Raw genomic sequence first — 22,164 nt, 5'->3', positions numbered from 1 at the left:
CTGTATATTTAAAGACTTTGTTTTATTGTTTTATAAAAATGATTTGCTTCTTTTTATACCTCTCTATAATTTTTTTCTCTCTCCCAAGCCTGCAGATATTTATCCAACACTGTGACTCATTTAGAGGTCTTTTTTATCTGAATTATGTTTATTGTGTATCTGTTATTATTATCTGAATAGAAGCACCATATTTTTAATGCTAAGTGGACACGGCTAGGGCCAATATGGTCCTGCCTTCTTGTTCCACCCAGTCCAGCATGGCGGAGGCATGCTCACTGTCTCTGAGAGCCATGTACATTGCCCCATTTTTAGATACAAAGCAGGTCTATGTTGACATTAAGCACCTTGTAACAGTCTGCTCACAGACCATGCTTAAATGCTCCATATCCAGAACTCCCAAAAGAGTCAGAGCCATTTGTACTGGCAAACCAGGAAACCTTATTAAAGGAACTACACAGTTTTTGCTGCTGCCGCTGAGTCAATAAGTTTTCTCTTAAAAGAATTGTGCATCTGTTTGCTTCTAGCAAACAGAGCCCACCTGAGAAAATGCTACTAAACTTTGTGTCTTAGTGTCTAGAATTTCTCTCTAAGCCCTCTCAGGTTTCATGTGGATTTAGATAGCACAGTTAGAGTGCCAATTTGTAATTGGAGGTTGCTTGTTTATTTTCCGGGCACCCAGACTTCCAAAATAATCACACAGAAACTATACTATTTGCAATACTGTTTGGCCAATAGCTTAAGTGTATTGCTAGCTAGCTCTTACATCTAGAATTAACCAATTTCCATTATTTTATATTTTACCATGAGGCTCATGGCCTACCAGCAAGGTTCCAGCTGGCAAATCACGTCTTTTCTTCTGGTGGCTACATAGCATCTCCCTGATTCTGCCTTCTTTCTCCCAGATTTGTTTAGTTTTCCATGCCTACCTCTGTTCTGCCCTGTTATAGGCCCAAAGCAGGTTCTTTGTTGATTAATAGTAATCACAGCGTACAGATGGGAATCCCACATGTCTCATTTAAGAGATATTTCCTGACTCAGCTTTAGCTGCAAAAACATTGCAGCCCTTTTAAGAGGCCCCACTACAAAACACTTAAATGGTGTTAATGAATAGCCAACAGCATGCTTCTTGGTGGTGGCAGGGACCTTGTAACTCCATAGAGTTGTGGCAATAAACATGGTTCCCACCAATACTTCCACCATGAAGCTACACTCTCAAAAAGCTAAGGAATGGGGTGGATCCAGCCATCAAAATTACAACTTTAATCCTAGCCATAATGCTTAGCAAATTAAAGACTCAGGTTGTCAGAAAAAGAAAGATATACAATAAAAATAGATTCAGATGAAAAAACAAAACCTCTAAATGGATGTCAGTGTGTTTAAAAATATATGTAGGTTTGAGAGAGAAAAAAAGGATAAAGTCAGAGAGAGAGAGAGAGAGAGAGAGAGAGGGAGAGGGAGAGGGAGGGAGGGAGGGAGAGAGAGAGAGATTGGGTGTGGTAGTGTTTTGCCCAAATCTGTGGGTCCCCACAAAAGTCAACATAGGAGACCGAGTTCCTGATTGTTTTATCATAATAGCTGTTTCCAGATTTCCCTCAGTTTGTGGTTTGGATTTTTTTTTTCCTTTCTGCCTCTATTTCAATTTTCAAGTCTTAAATTATTTTTTAATCTATTTGATTGCTTTTTTAAGGGTTTTTTGATTTCTTACAATTTTTTGTCTTTTCCTTCTTTTCTTTGAGGGAATTTTTCATTCCCTCTTCAAGGCCCTCAAACATTCTCCTAAAGAGTTAGTTTTTAGGTCATTCAAGTCTTGCTATTGCATAGTCACTAGTTTTTGTTGGTATCGTGTTGCCTTTTGTAGTGTTGAATCTGTTCTTGCCTGTCTATCCATCTTTTCCTCTGATTGATGTAGTTGAGGCTATGCTTCTGGTGATCAATCTTCCAGGGGCCAGTAGATCAAAGGCTCAGATTGTTGCTCCTCATGGTACAGTCAGGGTCATGGTTTGTTATGTCAGAGGTCATTGAGCATTCCCAGAGTTCACTTGGTACTCCCGGAAGTAGCTCTGCAATACTGGGGGTCTATCAGGCCTGCTCCCAAGGATGTCACTTGTTTGGGACTTCTCTCACTGAGGTTACTGGCTCGGGGCTGCTCCTGCAGAGGTCACTGGCTCAGGCCTACTCCAGTGGAGGTTGCTGACTCAGGCCTGCTTGCAGGGATGTTCCTGGCTCAGGCCTGCTCTGGTGGAGGTCACTGGCTCAGGTCTGTTTTGGGGGAGATCCCTGGCTTGATCGTGGTTCTGCAGAGGTCTTTTACTCGGGCCTACTCCATTGGCAATTGCTCCCTTGTACCAGATCCTATGGGAGTCACTGACTCAGGGATGCTCCAGCAGAGGTTACTGGCTGGGGCCTGTTCCCACAGATGACTGTGGATCGGGCCTGCTTCCCTGGGGGTCTCTCCTTCATACCTGCTCCTATAGAGGTCACGCTCAAGGGCCTGTTCTGGCAGAGGTCGCTAGCTCAGGCCTGTTCCCTTTGCAGTCATTCCTTTTTACCTGCTCCTGTGGAGGTCACTGCCACAGGGATTATAAATATTAAGTCATGCAAATGTACAGAGTGAGACCCTTCATACAAGCCTTCAAATATTTTTAATATGAAGAAGTAATTCACATAAAATGTGAAAAAGGAATAAAGAAAACTCACATGAAAATTTCTATTTCTTATGTGTAATAATCATGCATGGCTGCTATCACCTGGCCCTGAAAAAGATGAGGACAAATGAGACAGACTCTGATGAGGTTATGGAAATGTTATCCACCTAATATTGACTGAAGAGTTTGTAGCCTGACCTAGTCACAGCCTTGGGGAAGTCAGAGCCTGCTGCCTAAGGAGGATAGTTCCCCTTCCTGTGTGACTGCTGAAACACAACCATATCAGGAGGAGTGCTTGCCTTCAGAATCCACACCCTATGTCTCTTGTTCCTCCAAGCTCTGCCCATAAACAAACTTGCAGCTTCCAGGAGGAGATGCCATGACCTTCACCTTCAAAGCCCTGCTCTGTATAGGTGAGATGTGGAGATAGGGAGGAGATAGTGTGTTCTGGGATTGATGCCCCACAGCCCAGCACTGGCCCATCAGGAAACCCCAGGGTCTCAGGAGGTTCTTCAGTGGGAAGGAGCTGCCCAAGTTTCAGGGACAAACCTCTCACAGGGAACTCTTTTTCAGGACTTGCTCTGGGTCTCAGGATCCCAGTGCTGGCAGGTGAGTGAGTGTCTGCAGATGTTGTGGTATTCACTTTTCATCATTCCTGGAACCATGCCTTGACAGTGAGGATGAAAAACAACACATGTGTCCTGGTCCTGGTGATGGCTGAGGGTTAGGGATGGAGGCTGAAATCTGAGGGTGGATGTTCTGGATGTTACTTGTTCATTTCTTTGCAGGGGCCTTCCCTAAGCCTATTCTCAGAATACAGCCAGACTCTGTGGTCTACAAGCAGACTACAGTAACCTTCTTGTGTGAGGGTACAACAGATGTCAAAGATTACCACCTGTATAAAGATGGATACAAATATTTTAGGACCACAGGGATTCCACAGAATCCTAGGGACAAGACAGAATTCTCAATCTCAAAAATAGGCCCTGAAGAAGCAGGGAGATACAGCTGTCGATACCAGACCCGTCATGGATGGTCAGAGTACAGTGATTCCTTGGAGCTGGTGGTGACAGGTGAGAGGAAACTCGGTGCCTCCAGACTCCGGATTGACTGTCAAGAAGTGGTTGTGTGCACAGGGATGAGTCCCCACTCCCAGTCCTAAAGGATAATGAAGTCCGAAAGACATTTAACTGATTCCTCCTTCTCTCCTAGGAATCTACGGGAAACCCAGTCTGTCAGTCCAGCCCAGCCCTGTGGTGAGTGAAGGAAGCCTACTCACCTTCCAGTGTTTCTCAGGGAAGCAATATGACAGGTTTGTTCTGACTAAGGAAGGACCACAGAAGTTCTCCTGGATGCTGGATTCAAAGTATAACTACTCTACTCAGCAGTACCAGGCAATGTTCTCTGTGGGCCCTGTGACCTCCAGCCAAAGGTGGACATTCAGATGCTACAACTTTAACAAGAACAGCCCATTGCTGTGGTCAGAACCTAGTGAGCCCCTGGAGCTCCTGTTTTCAGGTAAGGAATCCCAAGTTCTCCCCTAGGATGATGTTGAAATTATATAGGTTCTCAAGGATGTCTAGGTGTGTGGTGTATTGAGGAGTCAGGGATCCTGAGCCCATGGAAGGCAGCAGGACACAAGATACAGAATCCAAGACAGACAAAACAGACAGTGGCAGCAAAATCCAGGAGGTCCAGGACAGAGAAGAATCTTCATGGTGCCTGCTGTTACTCTGGATCAGTCCCTGTACTGTTTACAAGAAGTCAGAGAAACCCACAGAAGAGAGGAAGGAAGGGTTGTAGGAGCCAGAGCACTCATGCCACCAGGAGAACATGGCCCACACAATCAACTAAGCAGGGGTTATGAGGGCTCACAGACATTGAAACAGCAACCAAACAGTGTGCCTGACTCTACTCTAGGCCCTATGCATAGCTATAGCTATGCTATAGCTGTTTGCCTTGGGTTCTCTTTTGTTTTGTTTTGTTTTCTAGAGAGTCACTGTGTAGCCCTGTCTGTCTTGGACATCACTCTGTAGACTAGGCTGGCCTTAAACTCACAGAGATCTACCTGCAACTGCCTCCCAAGTCCAGGGATTAAAGGTGTGCACCACCACTGCCTGACTAGTTTAGGGTATTTGTTAAACTTGAAACAATTGGACTGGGGAAGTCTCTGACTCTTTTGCTTGCACATGGGATCTTTTTCCTCCTACTGGGCTTCATTGTCCACCTTAATATGCAGTGTGTGACTAGTCTTATTGCATGCTGTTATTCCTTGTTTTGTTAATATCACTGGGAAGTCTGTTCTTTTCTGAAGCAAAACAGAAGAGCAGTGGATCTAGGAGAGGGGAAAGGTGGGGATGCTGCTGTCAATGTATACTATATGACAGAAGAATAAATTTAAAAGAAAAAAAGAGTCATCTGCAAGTGTGCCTTTCTCTGTGTCACTGTCAGACAGAACCACCTCCTTCTCTCCTACTTCCTTACAGGGACCCTCCACAAACCCACCATCAAGGCTGAACCAGGATCTGTGATCACCTCAGGAAGTTCCATGGACATCTGGTGTCAGGGGACGCTGGATGCAGAAATCTATGTTCTGCATAAAGATGGAAGCCAAAAACCCTGGGGTACACAAATACCTCAGAAACCTGAGAACAAGGCCATGTTCTCCATTTCTAATGTCACATATCAACTTGCAGGACAGTACCACTGTTATTCTTACAGTTTGGAAGGCTGGTCAGAGCGCAGTGACACTCTGGAACTGGTGGTGACAGGTGAGGGAACAATCAGGGTCTCAGCCCCAAGCTCTGCTCTCAGGAGTATTCCCCTCCCACAGTCTAGCCTTGCAGAACATTGTGACTGTGTGAGTCCATGTAACAGTCTGCCTCCTTCTGTCCTAGGAATCTACAACATTAAATCCCACCTGACAGCCCTGCCCAGCCCTGTGGTGACCTCAGCAGGGAACATGACTCTCCAATGTGTCTCAAGGGAGAGATATGACAAGTTCATTCTCACCAAGGAAGATCGGAAGTTCCTCAGTTCCTTGGACTCACAATATATACACAGTATTAGGCAATACCAAGCTTTGTTCTCTATAAATCATGTAACACCAGACCACAGAGGGACATTCAGATGTTATGGTTTCTACAAGGATACTCTACAGTTATGGTCAGTTCCCAGTGACCCCCTGGAAATACACATCTCTGGTGAGTCATCCCCAGCATTGACCAATAATTTTTTTGGCACCCTAAGACCTTAGCCCTGGAAGTGTCCCACTAGGTCATTGCAGATAAAAAGTGAAATAGGAAGAACCTGGTTGCTGAGCCAGAGCCCCACTCCTAGGTAGAAGCAGTGACGTGTGCAAGGCAGGAGGGGAGAGGATAAATGCTTGGTAAAAACCAGCTCCCCAATTACTAGCCTGTCACCTTCCCTCTAGGCCTGACCAAGAAACCCTCTCTGCTGACTCACCAAGGCCATATCCTGGACCCTGGAAATAACCTCATCCTGCAGTGTTGTTCTGACATCAACTATGACAGATTTGCCCTGTACAAACTGGGGGGAGCTGACTTCATCCAGCGTGATGGCCAGTGGACCCAGGCTGGTCTCTCTTTGGCCAACTTCACATTGGGCCTTGTGAGTAACTCTGCCAGAGGCCAATACAGATGCTATGGTAAACACAACCTTTCCTCTGAGTGGTCAGCCTCTAGTGACCCTCTGGACATCCTGATCACAGGTAAGGAACTAAACAGATTCCATCGGGTACCTAAACTCTACATGAATTCTCATGGGGGAGTTAAGGATATGAGGCCTGGGATGAGGGACAGGAATCTTATTTGGGAACAGATGCAGAGACAAGGGAGTAGAAGAGGGGCTCAGACAGAGAAGAGAGTCCAAGGTTTCATGGGGTATCAGCTCAGAACACTGAAGGCAGTCTCTCATCAACTCCCTTCTCTTTAGGGCAGTTTCCTGTCAAGCCTTCCCTCTCAGCAAAACCTAACTCCACAGTACACTCCGGAGACAATGTGACCCTACTGTGTCAATCATCATACAAAGTAGACACTTTCATTCTGTCCAAGGAGGGAGCAGCCCACCAATCACAGCAACTAAAAGCAAAGTTCCAAGTTTGGGAGTTCCAGGCAGAATTCTCCATGAGCGCTGTGACCTCTGAACTCTCGGGCACCTACAGGTGCTATGCTTCTGAAGACTCTTCTCTTAACCTGTTGTCATATGCCAGTGCCCCTGTGGAGCTCACTGTCTCAGGTGAAGTGACCCAGAACTCTCAGGGTGATTTTCAAACCAAACCATAGGAAATCCCTTTTCCTGAGTGGGAGTAAGGGGACACCAGAAAGGGTCAGTCAGAGGTGGATGCCAGCAGCAGTCCTTCAAATAATGTCTATTCCATTTTCTGTTGCAATCTGGGTTTGGAATAGACAGCATAAAGATCTTGGGGAGGTTACAAAGGAGAAGTAGAAGAATGAGCACAGGTAGATCCCTGGGTTGGCATCTAAACCTCACTGTCCTCCTGTTCTTTTTCCTAGATCCCATTAGAGCCTTCAGTCTGCCACCTCTAAGGCCCACACAAACAGCTGGTGAGTATCAGGCACCTCAGTACAAGGAGTATGCTCCATCCCCAGGTAATCTTCCAGCTCTTAGCTCAGAAAAGTCATTTCTCTGTCACTTCAGCTTGTGAGTTTGAGAGGCAAACAGAGACCCTAACAGAGCCACCAGAAGCCCAGGGTTTAGTTTGTGCTGCAGAAAGTGGCATTCAGAGAGATGGTTAGTCTCATTGTAGCTCACAAAGATAAGTAGAACAGGAGACCCAGACACCTCCTCTTCCAGCCACTAAGTCATGAGATCACCTTTTTCAGCTATGTGGAGTCAGGCCCCAGAAGGGTATGTAAAGACCCCATTGTAATGTGGGGTTTTAATATAAAATAGCTGGTTATGTGTTTGAAACAGCTGCTTTTAGAGATGTTGACTTAGATAAATCTTCCTGTTTCTGGGCTGCTGCTAACCACGATGCATGAGCTGGCTCTTTGGAAACTATTCCCAATGGCAGGATGCCCTGTTCAGCCTTGAGGCTGGGGTAGGAGGAGCTTGGTCCTGCCTCAACGTGATACGTCAAGCTTTGTCAGTTTCCATGGGAGTCTTTACCCCATATGAATGGAAATAGAGGAGCAGTGGAAGGGGGTGTGGGAACAGAACAGAAGAGAGGTTGGGGAAGGAACAAGAGGAGAGGTAGGAGGAGAAACTGACTGATATGTAAAATAAAGTTTAAAAGGTGATAAGAATGGAGTCTGTGGCCCAGACCTTGAAGTTTCTTTCACTGCTGGCCATGGCTGTGACTTCTCCTGACAAAATACTCCTCCGTAACTTGGTTCTCTGTGGATCTGTCCCACAGTGCAAGTGGCATGTGCAAGCATGAGGCACAGGGCCATGGCAGAGCATTCTTCCTAGCTCGTAGGGTGTAGTTCTGGTATTCTCCAATGCATTCTGTGACCTCCAATCTCAGGGATTCCTATCAATGAATGGATACCTCAACTCATCTCTGTATCTGCTGTCATGTGACAGTATCATTGTGAAACTCATGATCCTTAAGAGCTGAAGGGGTGTCTATGCATCCTCCATTTACAGCAATTATTGACTAGGATTGAGTAACAAAAGATACAGAGAAGCAACCAGATGGTTAACTCTCATGATGGTAGAGTCCAACATGGATATTTCCAAGAATGCTCACTACAGACCCTGCTAAAGGAACTGAGAAGGATTCTGGAAGTCTGAAAGAGCATCTTGGAGAAGTCATAGACAGATATACACTACTAAGCAGAAACCAGGCCCCAGTGACAACCTTTGCTCATTACCCTACACTTACCAGTATTTATAGACCCATACTGGATGAGCATCCATGGCCCACAGTGTCTCCAGGGGAGGAGGAAGCCTTGCTGTAATAAGTAAAATCCTGCTATATTCTCCTCCTACTCAAAATAGATCCAAATTCATAGCTCAATCCTACAAGACATAAGTCTTCAGGAGAATCCGAACATAACTATGATCACATTAAGCAAAAACAAAACCCAGCAGTCTCAGTCAAATTCTATTGTTTGTGAAGTTTGTGACATTTCACTTCAGAATAAAATAGAGAAAATGAGACTGGATGGGTTCACCTTATTTTGTGAGCTGGCAGCTAAGAATGTCTTCTGCCTGCCCTCAGTGTGCTATCTGAACAAGAGAAGCTTTGGGGATAGGACCTGCAGGAACTCTCCACCATGGACCTTTAACTCTCCTAAAGTGGTGGGAGAGCTGCACCACCCTCTCTTCATACTGTAGCCTGTCCCTTTTGTCTCGATAATGACTATTTGAAAACATGACAAAAGTAAGGATTAAATATGTCAGTCTTGGGACCTACGCTTAGCGTCAGAGAGCCATGCCATGGGAACACTGTTACGTTAAGACCTAGTGACTACAATGTACTCTTTCATGGTTCACACACACACTCACACAAACACAAACATACCATCACAACCACCACACCTTTTGAGAGCCAGGACTGCAAAACCCTCTTCATGACTCTTCTCTACATCTTGGTCCTGCATTACTCATATAATATGTGAAAAAACAGATGGTGATCCATATACATCAGAAAAATGTACTTCTAGATGAGCTGGGAATCGAGAAATTTCTTGGTCTGGTGTGGGAAGGAACATCTGGGTAGGTTTAGTAACAAAAGACAGGTTCTCAACCTTAGTAGAAACTGTATCTCATCTCTGAAACTATAAGGAAGTTTCACCTCACCCACCCACTACTGGTCCCTGGGTACTCAGAAGAGATCAGGGTAATATTCAGGTCAAAGGAGAAATGGGAGTATCTAAGTATGGCAATCAAACAAACATTAAGCAAAAATATGCATTTAGGAAATCATCTCAGATGATGTATGCCCAGTCATTGCTGAATTCACCAGAGACACCATATTCAGAATGGTCCTATGGTTGTTCAGAGCAGTGACTCAAAATCGATGTCTGTAATATCTTGACAATGTTTTCTACTCTGAATTTTCTGTTTTCTCTGGTGCTTCACAGTGACATTGAAGAAACAAATAAGAATAAGAAAGAGAGCCCAGCTATACCAAGTGAAATAGTCATTCCAGAACATCATCAGTTTATAGGATGAAAATGATGGATATTTATATTAAATGAGAGAGTGGCACACAAAAGAGACCCTCAGGTCTCTTAGGCACATCCACTTTATATGTTTCTTCTATTCTCAGGATTAGCTGAAACTACCAGTCCATCCTAACATGCCCAAACCCAAGACAATTGAATAAAGAGATTTCAAACTCAAAGTACTGAAAACATAGGGCCCAAGTTTTTTTTGTTGTTGTTTTTTTTTTTTTTTTTGGTTTTTCGAGACAGGGTTTCTCTGTGGTTTTGGAGCCTATCCTGGAACTAGCTCTTGTAAACCAGGCTGGTCTCGAACTCATAGAGATCCGCCTGCCTCTGCCTCCCGAGTGCTGGGATTAAAGGCGTGTGCCACCACCGCCCGGCGAGGGCCCAAGTTTTGTCCAGGGAATGTAGGGTCCCTGGGTGTACATTCAGTTATCTGGAAACATTTAGTTATCTTGGGGACCTTTAGTTATCTTGAAGGAATTTTGACCATCACTAACCTCTGTAACTTCTTTATCCAAAACCACAGCCTCAGAGAAACAGGACTACACAGCGCAGAATCTCATCAGGATGGGATTTGCTGTCATGATCTTCATAGTCCTTGGGATTCTGGTCTTTGAGGCTTGGTGCATCCAGAGACAGAGTCAGTGTGCTCCTGGGAAGTAACCAGAAGAAAAAGAAGTATATATTTCAAGGTCCCAGAGTCTGGGAAATAAATCTGATAATCCAAGTTTTCTGGGAAAAAAATCCATTTCTTACTTTGAAGAACTGTTGTGAGAGATTATCCAGGGAGCAAACGTGTTTTGGGTGTTTTGCTTATGTTTTGATGAGACCCTTCCTCAGCAAATAAATGTATATTTCTCCATATACTGGAGGCATTTGCTGACTGAACTGACTTTTTTCTGAATAAATATAGTGAGGGAATATGCTGTTCCATGTGTTTGCCTTGGATCCTCATTTCTGTACATTTCTAGTCCCCTCCCTCTGATGTGTCATTTTTCATTTTTATACACTGCTACATTCTCCATGGCAGGAGGCTCTGTCTGTTGGACTAGAAACAAGAAAGGCACCTCAATAACAAAAATGATGAGTCAAGTCAGAGACCAGAATTCAAAGTTACTCTTCCTATGTTGCCCAGAACTCTTTCCATGACCCCCCAACCTTTCAGTCTTCAACACATGTTCTTTGTGGAGTTCCTCTTGAAATATGAAGTCAAATATACCACACTGGTGGGACAGGATAACCTGGCAAATTAATGTGGGCAGGACTTTGAAGGCGCTTTCTAATACAAAGTCCTGATTTGTGACATTTCCTGACCACTGTAAATATTCCCATCAAAGACACCTTTACAACAGCAATGTAACATCACAGGAGTGAGGGTGTGAAATGATACATTAAATAGATGTGCTTTTCATTTCATTTCCCACTGTTTCTTTCTCATATCTGCAAAAGGAATTAGCTAGCATATCAATCATCCCAGAATTCTCTTTCCTAGGATGGCTTATTATACAATGATTCAGAATTTCTACATAAACAACCATGTTATCTTCAATCAATGATAGTAGTATTTATTTCTCTCTCTCATTTTAGCTTTAATGAAATACTCTTTTATTTTACTTTTGCTTATGTATTAGCTAAGGCTTCAAGTACAAAGCTGAGAATGTGTGAAGAGAGATTCTGTTACCTTCTTCAGAATTTAATGCATGTCTCTGTTTTTCTCATCATCCGATATGCTAACTTTGGTGTTTTGGTATATGAAATCATTTTTACTCTAGAGGTCTCTGCTGCTAATTTCTTGTTAATGTCTATGACAAGTGGTGGTGGTACACTAACAAATGCTAGCTCTGTGTTAAAAACCATCTCCATTGTGTATGTCTTTAATTTTCTCCTTGTTATCATCAACACCATATAGTGTTGAATTTTTAATGGGATTTACAAGACTGGAAAGCTCTACTCTTTCATGAGGTGTTATTTCTATTTGATAATACATTTTCTTGGTAACATGGTATAGTCTGAAGTATTCACACTCAGGAAATTTTTTCACAGGAACATCATAGAATACTTAGCAAAGTCTCATGAGTATGATATTACACAGTACTTGCTCTTAACAAAAAAAAAAGAATACTTGCTCTTCAGGACAGTATTTAGATGGCCCATGAATTACATTTTTGTACATTTTGTATCTCTGTTCATGGCATGTTTTGGCCTATAATTTGTTTCATCTAGTTTATTTGTCTTGGTTTACACTTAGGTAATGTTGCCCTTACAACATGACTTAGGTTATATGATCCATTCTCTAGACCTGAGTGTCCATTATTTGGATAGGCTGAACTCAATTGAACTCAATTTCTTCTACTACTTGATCATTTTCTTCTGTTTTCCTTTGCTTAGGTTTTTGTTGTTGTTGCTGTTATTGTGGGTTGTTGTTGTTTTTTTTTTTTTTTTTTTTTGAGAAAAGGTCTCTATAGTGAGCCATGACTGTTCTAGAATTCACTATGCAGACATGGTTGGTCTGGAACTCACAGATATCCAGCTTTCCCAGGCACTGAAGGACTGGACTAAAAATGATGTGACACCACAGCTAGCAGATGAGCAGAACTTGGGAGACTACACTTGTCCACACCACTTTACTCTGTCCTCATGGAAAATATTTCCTGGACCTGTCATACTTTCATCTGACTCTGGAAGGCTCATGAAGGGAGATATGTCCTGGTCCTAATTTATTATGTCTAGAGTGAACTATAGAAATTGATGCTCTAATAACTGCTACATTCAAGGTCAATGGAAGGGGTACAAAGAGCTGGGTTACCACACGACACCTCTCAGCTCAGATGCTCTAATGTTCTTTTCACTCTGTGTACAACACTAGTTCACAGGACATCATATATATGGTGAAGGGAACAGGTTGCTGATGGAAGCATGAGCAGAATCTATTGTCTCTGCCTCAGGAAAAAGAAATGGTTGTCCTAACTTCAACCATTTTCAAAACTTCCTAAAACTTCTGGTGCTTCTGCATGAAGCTGTGTGGGGAAGAATGAAAAACACCAAAGTGAGCCAGAAGAGAAAGGGCTGGATGGATCCAGCAGAGATACCCAATACCTTTGAAATTATAGACCCTTCTCCTATACCTAAGTAAGAAAACTACATGCTGGGATCATGGAGTGCAAATGACCTTGTCAGGAGTCCCAAACTTTGCTTCCATATATGTTCCTCTGAGAGGAATAGCTTTTGGTTCTGATGTCATTTAGCATCATTAAGTACACCCACAGACATGACTACAGTTTAATCTGATAAAAGCATATCCTCAGTTGATGTACCCTGTTTCCCAAGTGACTTTAGTCTATGTTAAATGACAAAAAATATCCAACGCACTCTCCCACCACAATGCATATTCTCAGAAACAAGAATCCCTATATAAACGCTCCCATGTTGCTGGACTAGTTGATTCACACACTAATCCTGAAAGAGAGGTCATTGCCCTCATTGTACCCCAAGGAAGGACAGAGGGAGATTATTACCAGCTTCTGTTTGAATGTTGGCAAATGATATTGTTGTACATCACATAGCAGCCAGATAATTTGATACCCTGTGCATTAATACTGAGGGTATTGAGACAGGTTCCTCAGTGTGATACCGAGAACTGTGGTCAAGAAACAAAGGAACAGAGGGAAAAACACAGTGAGGAGTTTTCAAAACAGAGAAGGGAGTAGGAAGACCTTTCTGTGACAGAAATGAAGAAGTTACAGGAATAAGGAAATTACTAGTTACACACCACAAGCACAGACAAGCAGGAAAGTCAGCTTCCCCAGTGAGTCACCTAGGGCTTGCATAACTACTTCTAAACTTCTCTGTCACTGCCTCTGATGATCATGGATGATACTTCTATCAATCTTGGGAGTGAAGCACCTTTTTCCCTTTCTCTATCCTTCCATTTTCATTCTGACACTAACCTTAAACATTCCCAACCTGAGCTGTTTTGTCACTGTCCCCAGGATATTGCACAGCCCAAGTGCAGTGAAGACTCAAACAATTGTCAGTACTCCTGATCAGTCTACATTCTCCAGCACTGCAGGCCCCTGTCCCCACTATATCACTTTCTCTACACTTCAGTTCCTCTTCTATCACTCCACCCTGTTCCCTGCCTTCCTCTATGGTGAATCCCTCCTAAGGGCTCTTCCTCCTGAAGTGTCACAGAATCCCTTCCTGATGTTCACAGTCAACAGAGATAATCTCTCCCCAGCAAAACATTCTTCCCACATTGAAAATTCAATAGAGAGCACAAGCTGCATCTTATACACACACACACAGAGAGAGAGAGAGAGAGAGAGAGAGAGAGAGAGAGAGAGAGAGAGAGAGAAACCGAGACTAAGAAGGACTATAGAGAAGACAATGAGATACACACAGAGAGAGGAGGGGCTGTATCTCTCACATTTACTTTTCTGGGAAAATAAGAAACTAGAGAATACCACTGCACCCTCTGAACAGTGACATTGTCAAAGGAATGTACTTATGATGATCCATCTAATGGATATATATTAATAAGCTCAGGCCCTTATTAGGGACACAATGGGAACTCACACACAATTTACTACACTGATGGACATACTGCCTGGGTTCAGACTACTGCTGGAGATTTATTACAGTTTAGTGCAAAAGGCTCCTTCTACCAAGAGCTTTCAATAACAACTGAATCCCTAGAACAGCAACAAGGTCAAATATTCCCTTGCCTAAATATCTTCCTTATTTAAAGATGAAAACACAGATCTCTATATTGCACAGAGGTAAAAGCACCTAGTGAGAGCTTCACTTTTCAGAATGAATGAAAACCTTCCTTGATGAGAAAGCATTCATAAGAGTATCTTTTTTTTTTATTAAAAATTTCTGCCTCCAGGTTCCTGGCTTGAGTTCCTCTCCTGATGGGACTTGAGGGACTACAGGTTGTAAAATACATGCCTACATGAAGAATTTGGAGAACTCTCACAATAATGACTTAAAAGCACACCTGAAACATCTAGAATAAAAGACATAAACTCACCCATGAAGAGTAGATGGCAGTAAATAATCCAACTTGGAGCTGGAATCAATAAAATAGAAACAAAGAGTTGGTTATTTGGGAGGATAAACAATATAAACAAACCCTTATTCAAAATACCCAAAAGGCAGAGAGAGAATACTTAAATTGACAAAAATCAGAAAGGAAAAGGAAGACATAACAACAGACACTGAGAAAATCCAGAAAATCATCAGGTCATACTTCAAAAACCTGTACTCTACAAAAATGGAAAATGTAAAAGGAATGAACAATTTTCTAGATAGGCACCACATACAAAAATCAAGACCAGATAAACAACTTAAATAGCCCTATAACCACTAAGAAAATAGAAACAGTCATTAAAAGTCTTCCAAAAAAAAAAAGGCTAAGACCAGATGTTTTCAATACAAAATAATTCTACTAGAATTTCAAAGAATAACTAATATAAATAATCCTCAAATTGTTCCAAACAATAAAATCAGAAGAAAAATGCCAAATTCCTTTTATGGGGCTACAGTTACCCTGATACACAAATCACACAAACACAAAACTAAGAAAGAAAATTACAGGTCCAATCCCCCTCATGAACATTGATGCAAAAATACTCAATTACATACTAGCAAACTGAACCCAAGAACATATCAAAAAATCATACACCATGATCAAGTAGACTTCATCCCAGAGATGCAGGGTTAGTTCAAGATATAAAAATCTGTCAAGGTAATATACCATATAAAAACCTGAAAGAATAATACCACATAATCATCTCATTAGATGTAGAAAAACCCTTTGACAAAATCCAACACAACTCCATGATAAAGGTCTTGGGAAGATCAGAGATACAAGGAACATATATAAACATAATAAAAGCAATATACTGCAAGCTGACAGCCAACATCAAATTAAATGGAGAGAATCTCAAAGTGATTCCACTAAAATCAGAAACATGACAAGGCTCTCCACTATCTCCATATATAGTCCACATAGTTCTTGAAGTTCTTGCTAGAACAATAAGACAACAAAAGGAGATCAATCTGATTCAAATTGGAAAAGAAGAAGTCAAACTTTCGCTATTTGCAGATTATATAATAGTATACATAGATGAACCCAAAAACTCTACCAAGGAACTCCTACAGCTGATAAATATCTTTAGTATTATGGCAGATTACAAGATCAACCTAAAAAAAAAAATCAGTAGCCCTCCTATATACAAATGTTAAACAGGCTGAGAAAGAAATTGGCAAAACATCGCTCTTTACAATAGACACAGATAATATAAAATATTTTGGGGTAACGCTAACCAAACAAGTGAAAGACCTGAATGACAAGAACTTTAAGTATTTCAAGAGAAAATTTGAAAAAGATATCAGAAAAGGAAAATGTCTCCCATTGTAGTGGAATTTCTATTGTATTTTAATAAATAAAGACTGCCTGAAGATCTGAGAGCAAAACAGTCCCACTGGTCAGCCTTACAGACCAGGTTATGGTAACACATACCTTTAATCTCAGTAGCTACAATAGCACACACCTTTATTCCAGTAACCACAATGACACACACCTTTAAATCCAGTGGTGCGTGCCTTTAATCCTAGCCCCAGAGGGGAATATAAAATGGTGGAAGATAGCTCTCAAACACATAGTCTCATTCTGAGATTACTGGAGGCAGGATTACCGTTTCAGACTGATGTCAAGATTAGAGCCAGTGGCTGGCTATTTTGCTTTTTGGATTCTGACCCTGAGTTTTTATTAATAGTGCTATACTTTGTGCCCAACTTTTGGGGGCACATATTTATGAAAAAGCCATTTGCCTGAGGCTTTCTAGCCACCAGCCCAAGCCAGAGCTGGAATTAGAATTCCAGCTTGAGGAATTGGAAGGCAAACCTATCGACCTTGGTTCAGGAGAAAAATTAGCACTTCCAGCTTCCATCTGCCACAGCTTAGCTTCCATGTAAAGATGGAAAGCACACATTTGCTTTTATATGATACTGCATATTATTGTGTTGTCTTTGAATTATTTGACTGCAAAGGAAGAAGCAACAGCTGCTAAAAGATTTTTGATTGTAAGTGTTGTTGGATTAATCCAATTTACATATTTTGAAAATGTCTTGACTTCAAAATTAAGTCAAAAGATATGTTACTTTGGAGAAGAGGTTTTGCTTTTCTTTCCTTGGGAAGTGAGAGGCTGTGGATTCATTCTGGATTAAGAAAAATAAGGTTTTTGATTGAGGGAGCCATTATGGAGTTAGCAAGAAACCTGGCTCTAGAAAAATGCCTAAGAACCCACAGAGGTGAACCCAGCTGAGACTCTAAGCAATAGAGGCGAGAGTGTCTGAACTGACCTTACCCTGTATTCAGACTGAAACACTTTGCTTGAGCTAATGGGAACTCACCAACTCCAACTGGACTGGGGGTGAACGAGCATGGCAACAACCAAGCCCCTCTGAAAGGGGTTGACAGCTGGGGCAGACTGAGGGGCCACTGATAGTGACACTGAGATGTGTCTCTTCTGCATGTACCAGTTTCATGGGATCCTAGTCTCTTTGAATGTAAACCTTGCTCAACCTAGATGTAGTAGGGAGGGCCTTGGACTTTCCACAGGATGGGGTGCATGATACTCCCTTAGGGTTGGAGGGGTTGGGGGGGAGGGTCTGTGGAGGGAGAGGGAAAGGCCTGGGAGGAGGGAAGGGAGTGGGAATTTGGATTGGTATTTTTTAAGTAATAATAAAAAAGAAAGAAAAAAAGGAAAAATAAGGTTTGATCAAGGAAGACCTCCTGAAAAATCTCCAATGGGAACAGATGACCCCAGATGTTCCAATGTTTCAGAGCACATCTGTTGCAGTTTCCTCTAAGTTCTACATCCAGAACAGCTTCAAGACTGCCAGATGAGATGACACAGCCTCATAGATTTGATTATAACCCTAAATTTTCTTTGGGTCCCCATAAGATTGTCAGTGCCATCAATCAGCAGAAAGTAGCATAGAAAACTATGCCTACATCCCCCCCCCCAAAAAAAATGGATTATAGATGTTTATTTTTGTTTAATGTGTTGGTTACAAATTATTGTGGATAATGGTCAGGAAAAAAAGCTAAACAAGGGAAATTAGATTCAAGGTTCTTGTTTGAAAAGGTGAGGGATGCTGCACTTGGGAGGCAGCACTCCGGAGGCAGAAGCAGATGAATCACTGTGAGTTCAAGGTCAGCCTGGTCTACACAGGGAGTTCCAGGACAGGCTCCATACCTACTGAGAAACCCTGTCTTGAAAATGAGAGCTGACGAGAGGCCAAGGAGAATGGCACAGGAACTTTCATCTGGCGATGGATCGAGAGAGAGAGACAGAGACCCAATTTGGATCAACCGTCTGAGCTCTTAAGGTCCAAATGAGGAGCAGAAGGAGGGAGAACATGAGCAAGGAAATCAGGACCACGAGGGGTGCACCCACCCACTGTGACAGTGGAACTGATCTATTGGGAGCTCTCCAAGGCCAGCTGGACTGGGACTGAATAAGCATGGGTTGAAACTGGACTCTCTGAACAAGGCGGACAATGAAGGCTGATGAGAAGCCAAGGACAATGGCACTAGGTTTCGATCCTAATACATGAACTGGCTTTGTGGGAGCGTAGCCTGTTTGGATGCTCACCTTCCTGGACCTAGATAGAAGTGGGAGGACCTTGGTCTTCCTGTAGAGCAGGGAATTTGGACTGCTCTTCAGTATCGAGAGGGAGGGGGAGTGGACTAGGGGGAGGAGAAGTGGAGTGGGGATAGGGGGAGGGGAACAGGGGGAGGGGGCAATATGTGGGAGGAGGGGGAGGGAAATGGGAAACGGGGAGCAGTTGGAAATTTTAAGTAAAAAAGAATAAAAAAAAGAAAAAGAAAAAAAAGAAAGAAAGAAAGAAAGAAAGGAAGAAAGAAAGGAAGGAAGGAAGGCAGAGATAAAGAAAGAAAGAAAGAAAGAAAGAAAGAAAGAAAGAAAGAGAAAAAGAAAGGAAAAGAAAAAGGAGATATATATATATAAGATAAAAAGGTAGATTATTGAATCTACTTTTTAAAAGTAACTATTAGTTTTAAATATTTTACATTGATTTTACTTTTGTATATTGTATGCAAATTGTGTATATTGATACAAATTTGAGGTTTATTTTGTTAAAAAATATTATACATACATTTCTAATCTTGTTCAAGCTATTGTATTTTTACAGCTCATTTAACAATGTAATACAAATCTCTAGCCTTTGAAAATTATTATTATCAATTGTTTAGGATAATAAAGAAATATAGGTTAGTAGTTAATTACCTAGTATTGATGTGGGAAGGTCATATGTCAATCTGTTGATTTCATTGGTTAATAAAGAAACTGCCTTGGCCCATTTGATAGGCCAGCCCTTAGGTGGGTGGAGTAGACAGAACAGAATGCTGGAAAGAAGGGAAGTGAGTTAGTTGCCATGATTCTCCAACCCAAGACGCCATGCCTTTCCTCTCTGGGCCAGATGCCATGGACCCAGCCGCCAGGTCAGACATGCTGAATCTTTCTGGGTAAGCCACCACTTCATGGTGCGACACAGATTATTAGAAATGGGTTAGTCAAGATGTGAGAGTTAGCCAAGAAGAGGCTAGATATAATGGGCCAGGCAGTGATTAAAAGAATACAGTTTGTGTGTTGTTATTTTGGGTGTAAAGCTAACCATGCGGGAGCCAGGCGGGATGAAAAGCAGGCCTGCCTGCTGCTCCTTCTATAATAAAGTTTTTACTATAATAAAACTTGTAGTCACATTTGGTATGCTTTCAAGGTCAAACAAAGATATAATTTAGATAGATAGGTCATTTTTGAACTTTTCAGAGATCTACAGAATATGGCATTTAAGATTTTTTAATAACCTAGGTTCCTCTTCTTTTTTATGACAATGAGACATGCCTGCTCCTGGAAGCACCAATCTACTTCAGAGAAGATGATGGGGATTGAAGAAACTCCACATGGAGTTAACTTTGTTTGTGGCAAAAGTAAGCCACTGGTCAAGAAAATGCCCCTGCCTCAACTGGCATTATGCTGTCTTGATTAGACAAGCAGGACACAAAATATCCTGCTTCACAGAAAAGTCTGTCAAATATGCTTGGCCTGTAGGCCAAAGATGGATACCCTAATGTTGCAAAGGAACTTTGGGTGGCTTTCCAGGTAGCCAACTGTTTCTGTCATTATTCACAGTTTTTGAAAATCACTTGCTTGCACTTCCTGCTTACTCTGTTAATATTATTTCCTTCTCAGGTCTCTGAGGGAATTGAAGATTTGATAAGTATAGTTATAGTTTACCAGACACAGAAAACAAGCTATAATAGAAGGTAAATTAGGTATAAGACTTTGGACTCATCAAGATAGAATAGATATGAAACTCTGAACTTATCAAATGCAAATGGACTAGATATTGTTGATGTATCATTGCTTGTACATATTGTATATAGTCATTTTACTTATTGTATATAGTTTTCTTATATTAGTAATAGCCTTTTGATTTTAGACAAAAGGGGGAAATGTACTTGCATTTCAATTGTGTTTTAATAAAAAGATTGCCTGAAGATCTGAGAGTAAACAGTCCCACTGGTCAGCCTTACAGACCAGGTTATGGTGACACACACCTTTAATCCCAGTAACCACAATGACACACATTGTATGCTCAAAGACTATTTGCATACAACAAGAAGAGGGAATATGGTTCCACCCCCATACATTTTAAATTTTTTGACTGTTGATGCTCAATCTCACACTGCTACTGGTATTGACAGCCAGTTTATTCTGAAATGCCTCACGTCAAATGGAAGAATCTAGCAGATGGCACTTGGTGTGGTCCAGATCCCATACTGGTGTGGGGAAGAGGGGCTATTTGTGTTTTCCTACAGGATGCTGACAGTTCAGTACGGGTACCTGATCATCTGGTGCATGCTGTGGATTTTCCTGTCTGGGATCTTGAGGACAGGACAGAGCCAAGAGATCATATGGACACTGGTAAAGAATTCTGTTTCTGGCTTTCTGAGGCGTGGTGGTGTGCGCCGCGGAGCTCTGCCTGCTCCCGTCCTGACTCACCGCTGTTCGCTCCCCGCCGAGGAACAAGTCGGTCAGGAAGCCCGCACCACAGCCATGGCTTTCAAAAACACTGGGAAGACGCCTGTGGAGCCCGAGGTGGCGATCCATCGCATCCGGATCACGCTCACCAGCCGCAACGTGAAGTCGCTGGAGAAGGTGTGTGCCGACCTGATCAGAGGCGCCAAGGAGAAGAACCTAAAAGTAAAGGGACCCGTGCGCATGCCCACCAAGACGCTGAGGATCACTACGAGAAAAACACCTTGTGGTGAAGGCTCCAAGATGTGGGATCGTTTCCAAATGAGAATCCACAAGCGCCTCATTGATTTGCACAGCCCCTCCGAGATAGTTAAACAGATTACGTCCACCAGTATTGAGCCGGGCGTGGAGGTTGAAGTCACCATTGCAAGATGCCTAAGTCAACTGTTTAATAAATTGATTTAATAGGAAAAAAAAAAAAAAGAAGAATTCTATTTCTGACGCCAGTGGGATTGAATAGCCCTGTGCCGCCCTATTTCTTATCTACCAATTTTAGCACAGGTAAACTCACTGTGCCTTTGGATACCACCCAAAATATTACCACAGGAACTTGGAAAATTCCTCAGTTGTAGATACTTCTGTTAGCAGAATTCTCCCAGCTCCAGGAAGTTGCTGGGCCTTTGAGTTATGATTGGAGTCTTTCCATATTTTGGGCTGAGTGCATTACCGCCTCCCCGTGGACTCTTAATTCCCATTCAGCAAAAATAAATGTTCTTCATAATCCTGATAATATTTCTGGAGTTTTAAAATGTTCTAAGCATGTTTGTCAACTGAGGAGTTGCTGGGGTTCTGAGGAGCTGGCTGTGGTGGTCTGAGTGCCGAGGATTGTTCGTCTACCTGTCAACACATCCCATGATGATCAACTCATCCTGCATCGAGCAAGAAGATATTTTGGCTTTACAGCAGCCATAATAGCAGCCATCGCTGTGACTGCCACAGCAGCTACTGTTGCTGGAGTTGTCATTAGTCAGTCAGTTGCTTCTGCTAGCACAATAGATACCTTATCAGGCAGGTTGCAAATGCCTTGGTCACTCAAAATAAATATTGCAGTTAAATTTGCAATTGGTTTTGGTTCAAGACCACTGCTAGGTTAAAATTTAACAGATACAGTGAAAATGCTTAATGCTGCTATTTACAGACCTGGAATGCACAATTTACAAACTGGCTCTTGAGATTATAAGGTATTCAGGGAGAAGTGGGTGGCACTATGTGTCCTGCCTCTAG

The 22,164-nt window shown here is 42.3% G+C and overlaps 2 protein-coding genes across 2 annotated transcripts; both read left to right on the top strand.

Moving 5' to 3' along the window:
• The first annotated feature begins 3,014 nt into the window (after window positions 1-3,014).
• LOC130869529 (leukocyte immunoglobulin-like receptor subfamily B member 3) lies at window positions 3,015-10,468 on the top strand. Its single transcript, XM_057761771.1, has 9 exons — window positions 3,015-3,058; window positions 3,219-3,254; window positions 3,434-3,718; window positions 3,858-4,163; window positions 5,132-5,416; window positions 5,543-5,848; window positions 6,079-6,375; window positions 6,600-6,902; window positions 10,332-10,468. The coding sequence occupies exons 1-9, from the start codon at window positions 3,025-3,027 to the stop codon at window positions 10,466-10,468; spliced, it is 1,989 nt and encodes a 662-aa protein (XP_057617754.1). The 5' UTR covers window positions 3,015-3,024.
• A 10,415-nt stretch (window positions 10,469-20,883) lies between these two features.
• On the top strand, window positions 20,884-21,345 carry LOC130868036 (40S ribosomal protein S20-like). The gene has a single exon (XM_057760273.1). The coding sequence runs from the start codon at window positions 20,959-20,961 to the stop codon at window positions 21,343-21,345; it is 387 nt and encodes a 128-aa protein (XP_057616256.1). The 5' UTR covers window positions 20,884-20,958.
• Window positions 21,346-22,164: the final 819 nt, after the last annotated feature.

This window comes from Chionomys nivalis, chromosome 2 (assembly GCF_950005125.1).
Source record: "Chionomys nivalis chromosome 2, mChiNiv1.1, whole genome shotgun sequence".
Taxonomy (NCBI): domain Eukaryota; kingdom Metazoa; phylum Chordata; class Mammalia; order Rodentia; family Cricetidae; genus Chionomys; species Chionomys nivalis.
Note: the sequence above shows the minus strand (reverse complement) of the source record. Positions and strands in the feature narration are given on the sequence as shown.

What these genes read in the sequence shown, in the direction of transcription:
- LOC130869529 (XM_057761771.1), top strand. Translation starts at nt 3,025, where the DNA reads ATGACCTTCACCTTCAAAGCCCTGCTCTGTATAG. An exon ending in CAAAGCCCTGCTCTGTATAG is followed by an intron (nt 3,059 to 3,218) that starts GTGAGATGTGGA and finishes ACTCTTTTTCAG; the next exon opens with GACTTGCTCTGGGTCTCAGG. An exon ending in TCTGGAACTGGTGGTGACAG is followed by an intron (nt 5,417 to 5,542) that starts GTGAGGGAACAA and finishes CTTCTGTCCTAG; the next exon opens with GAATCTACAACATTAAATCC.
- LOC130868036 (XM_057760273.1), top strand. Translation starts at nt 20,959, where the DNA reads ATGGCTTTCAAAAACACTGGGAAGACGCCTGTGGAGCCCGAGGTGGCG.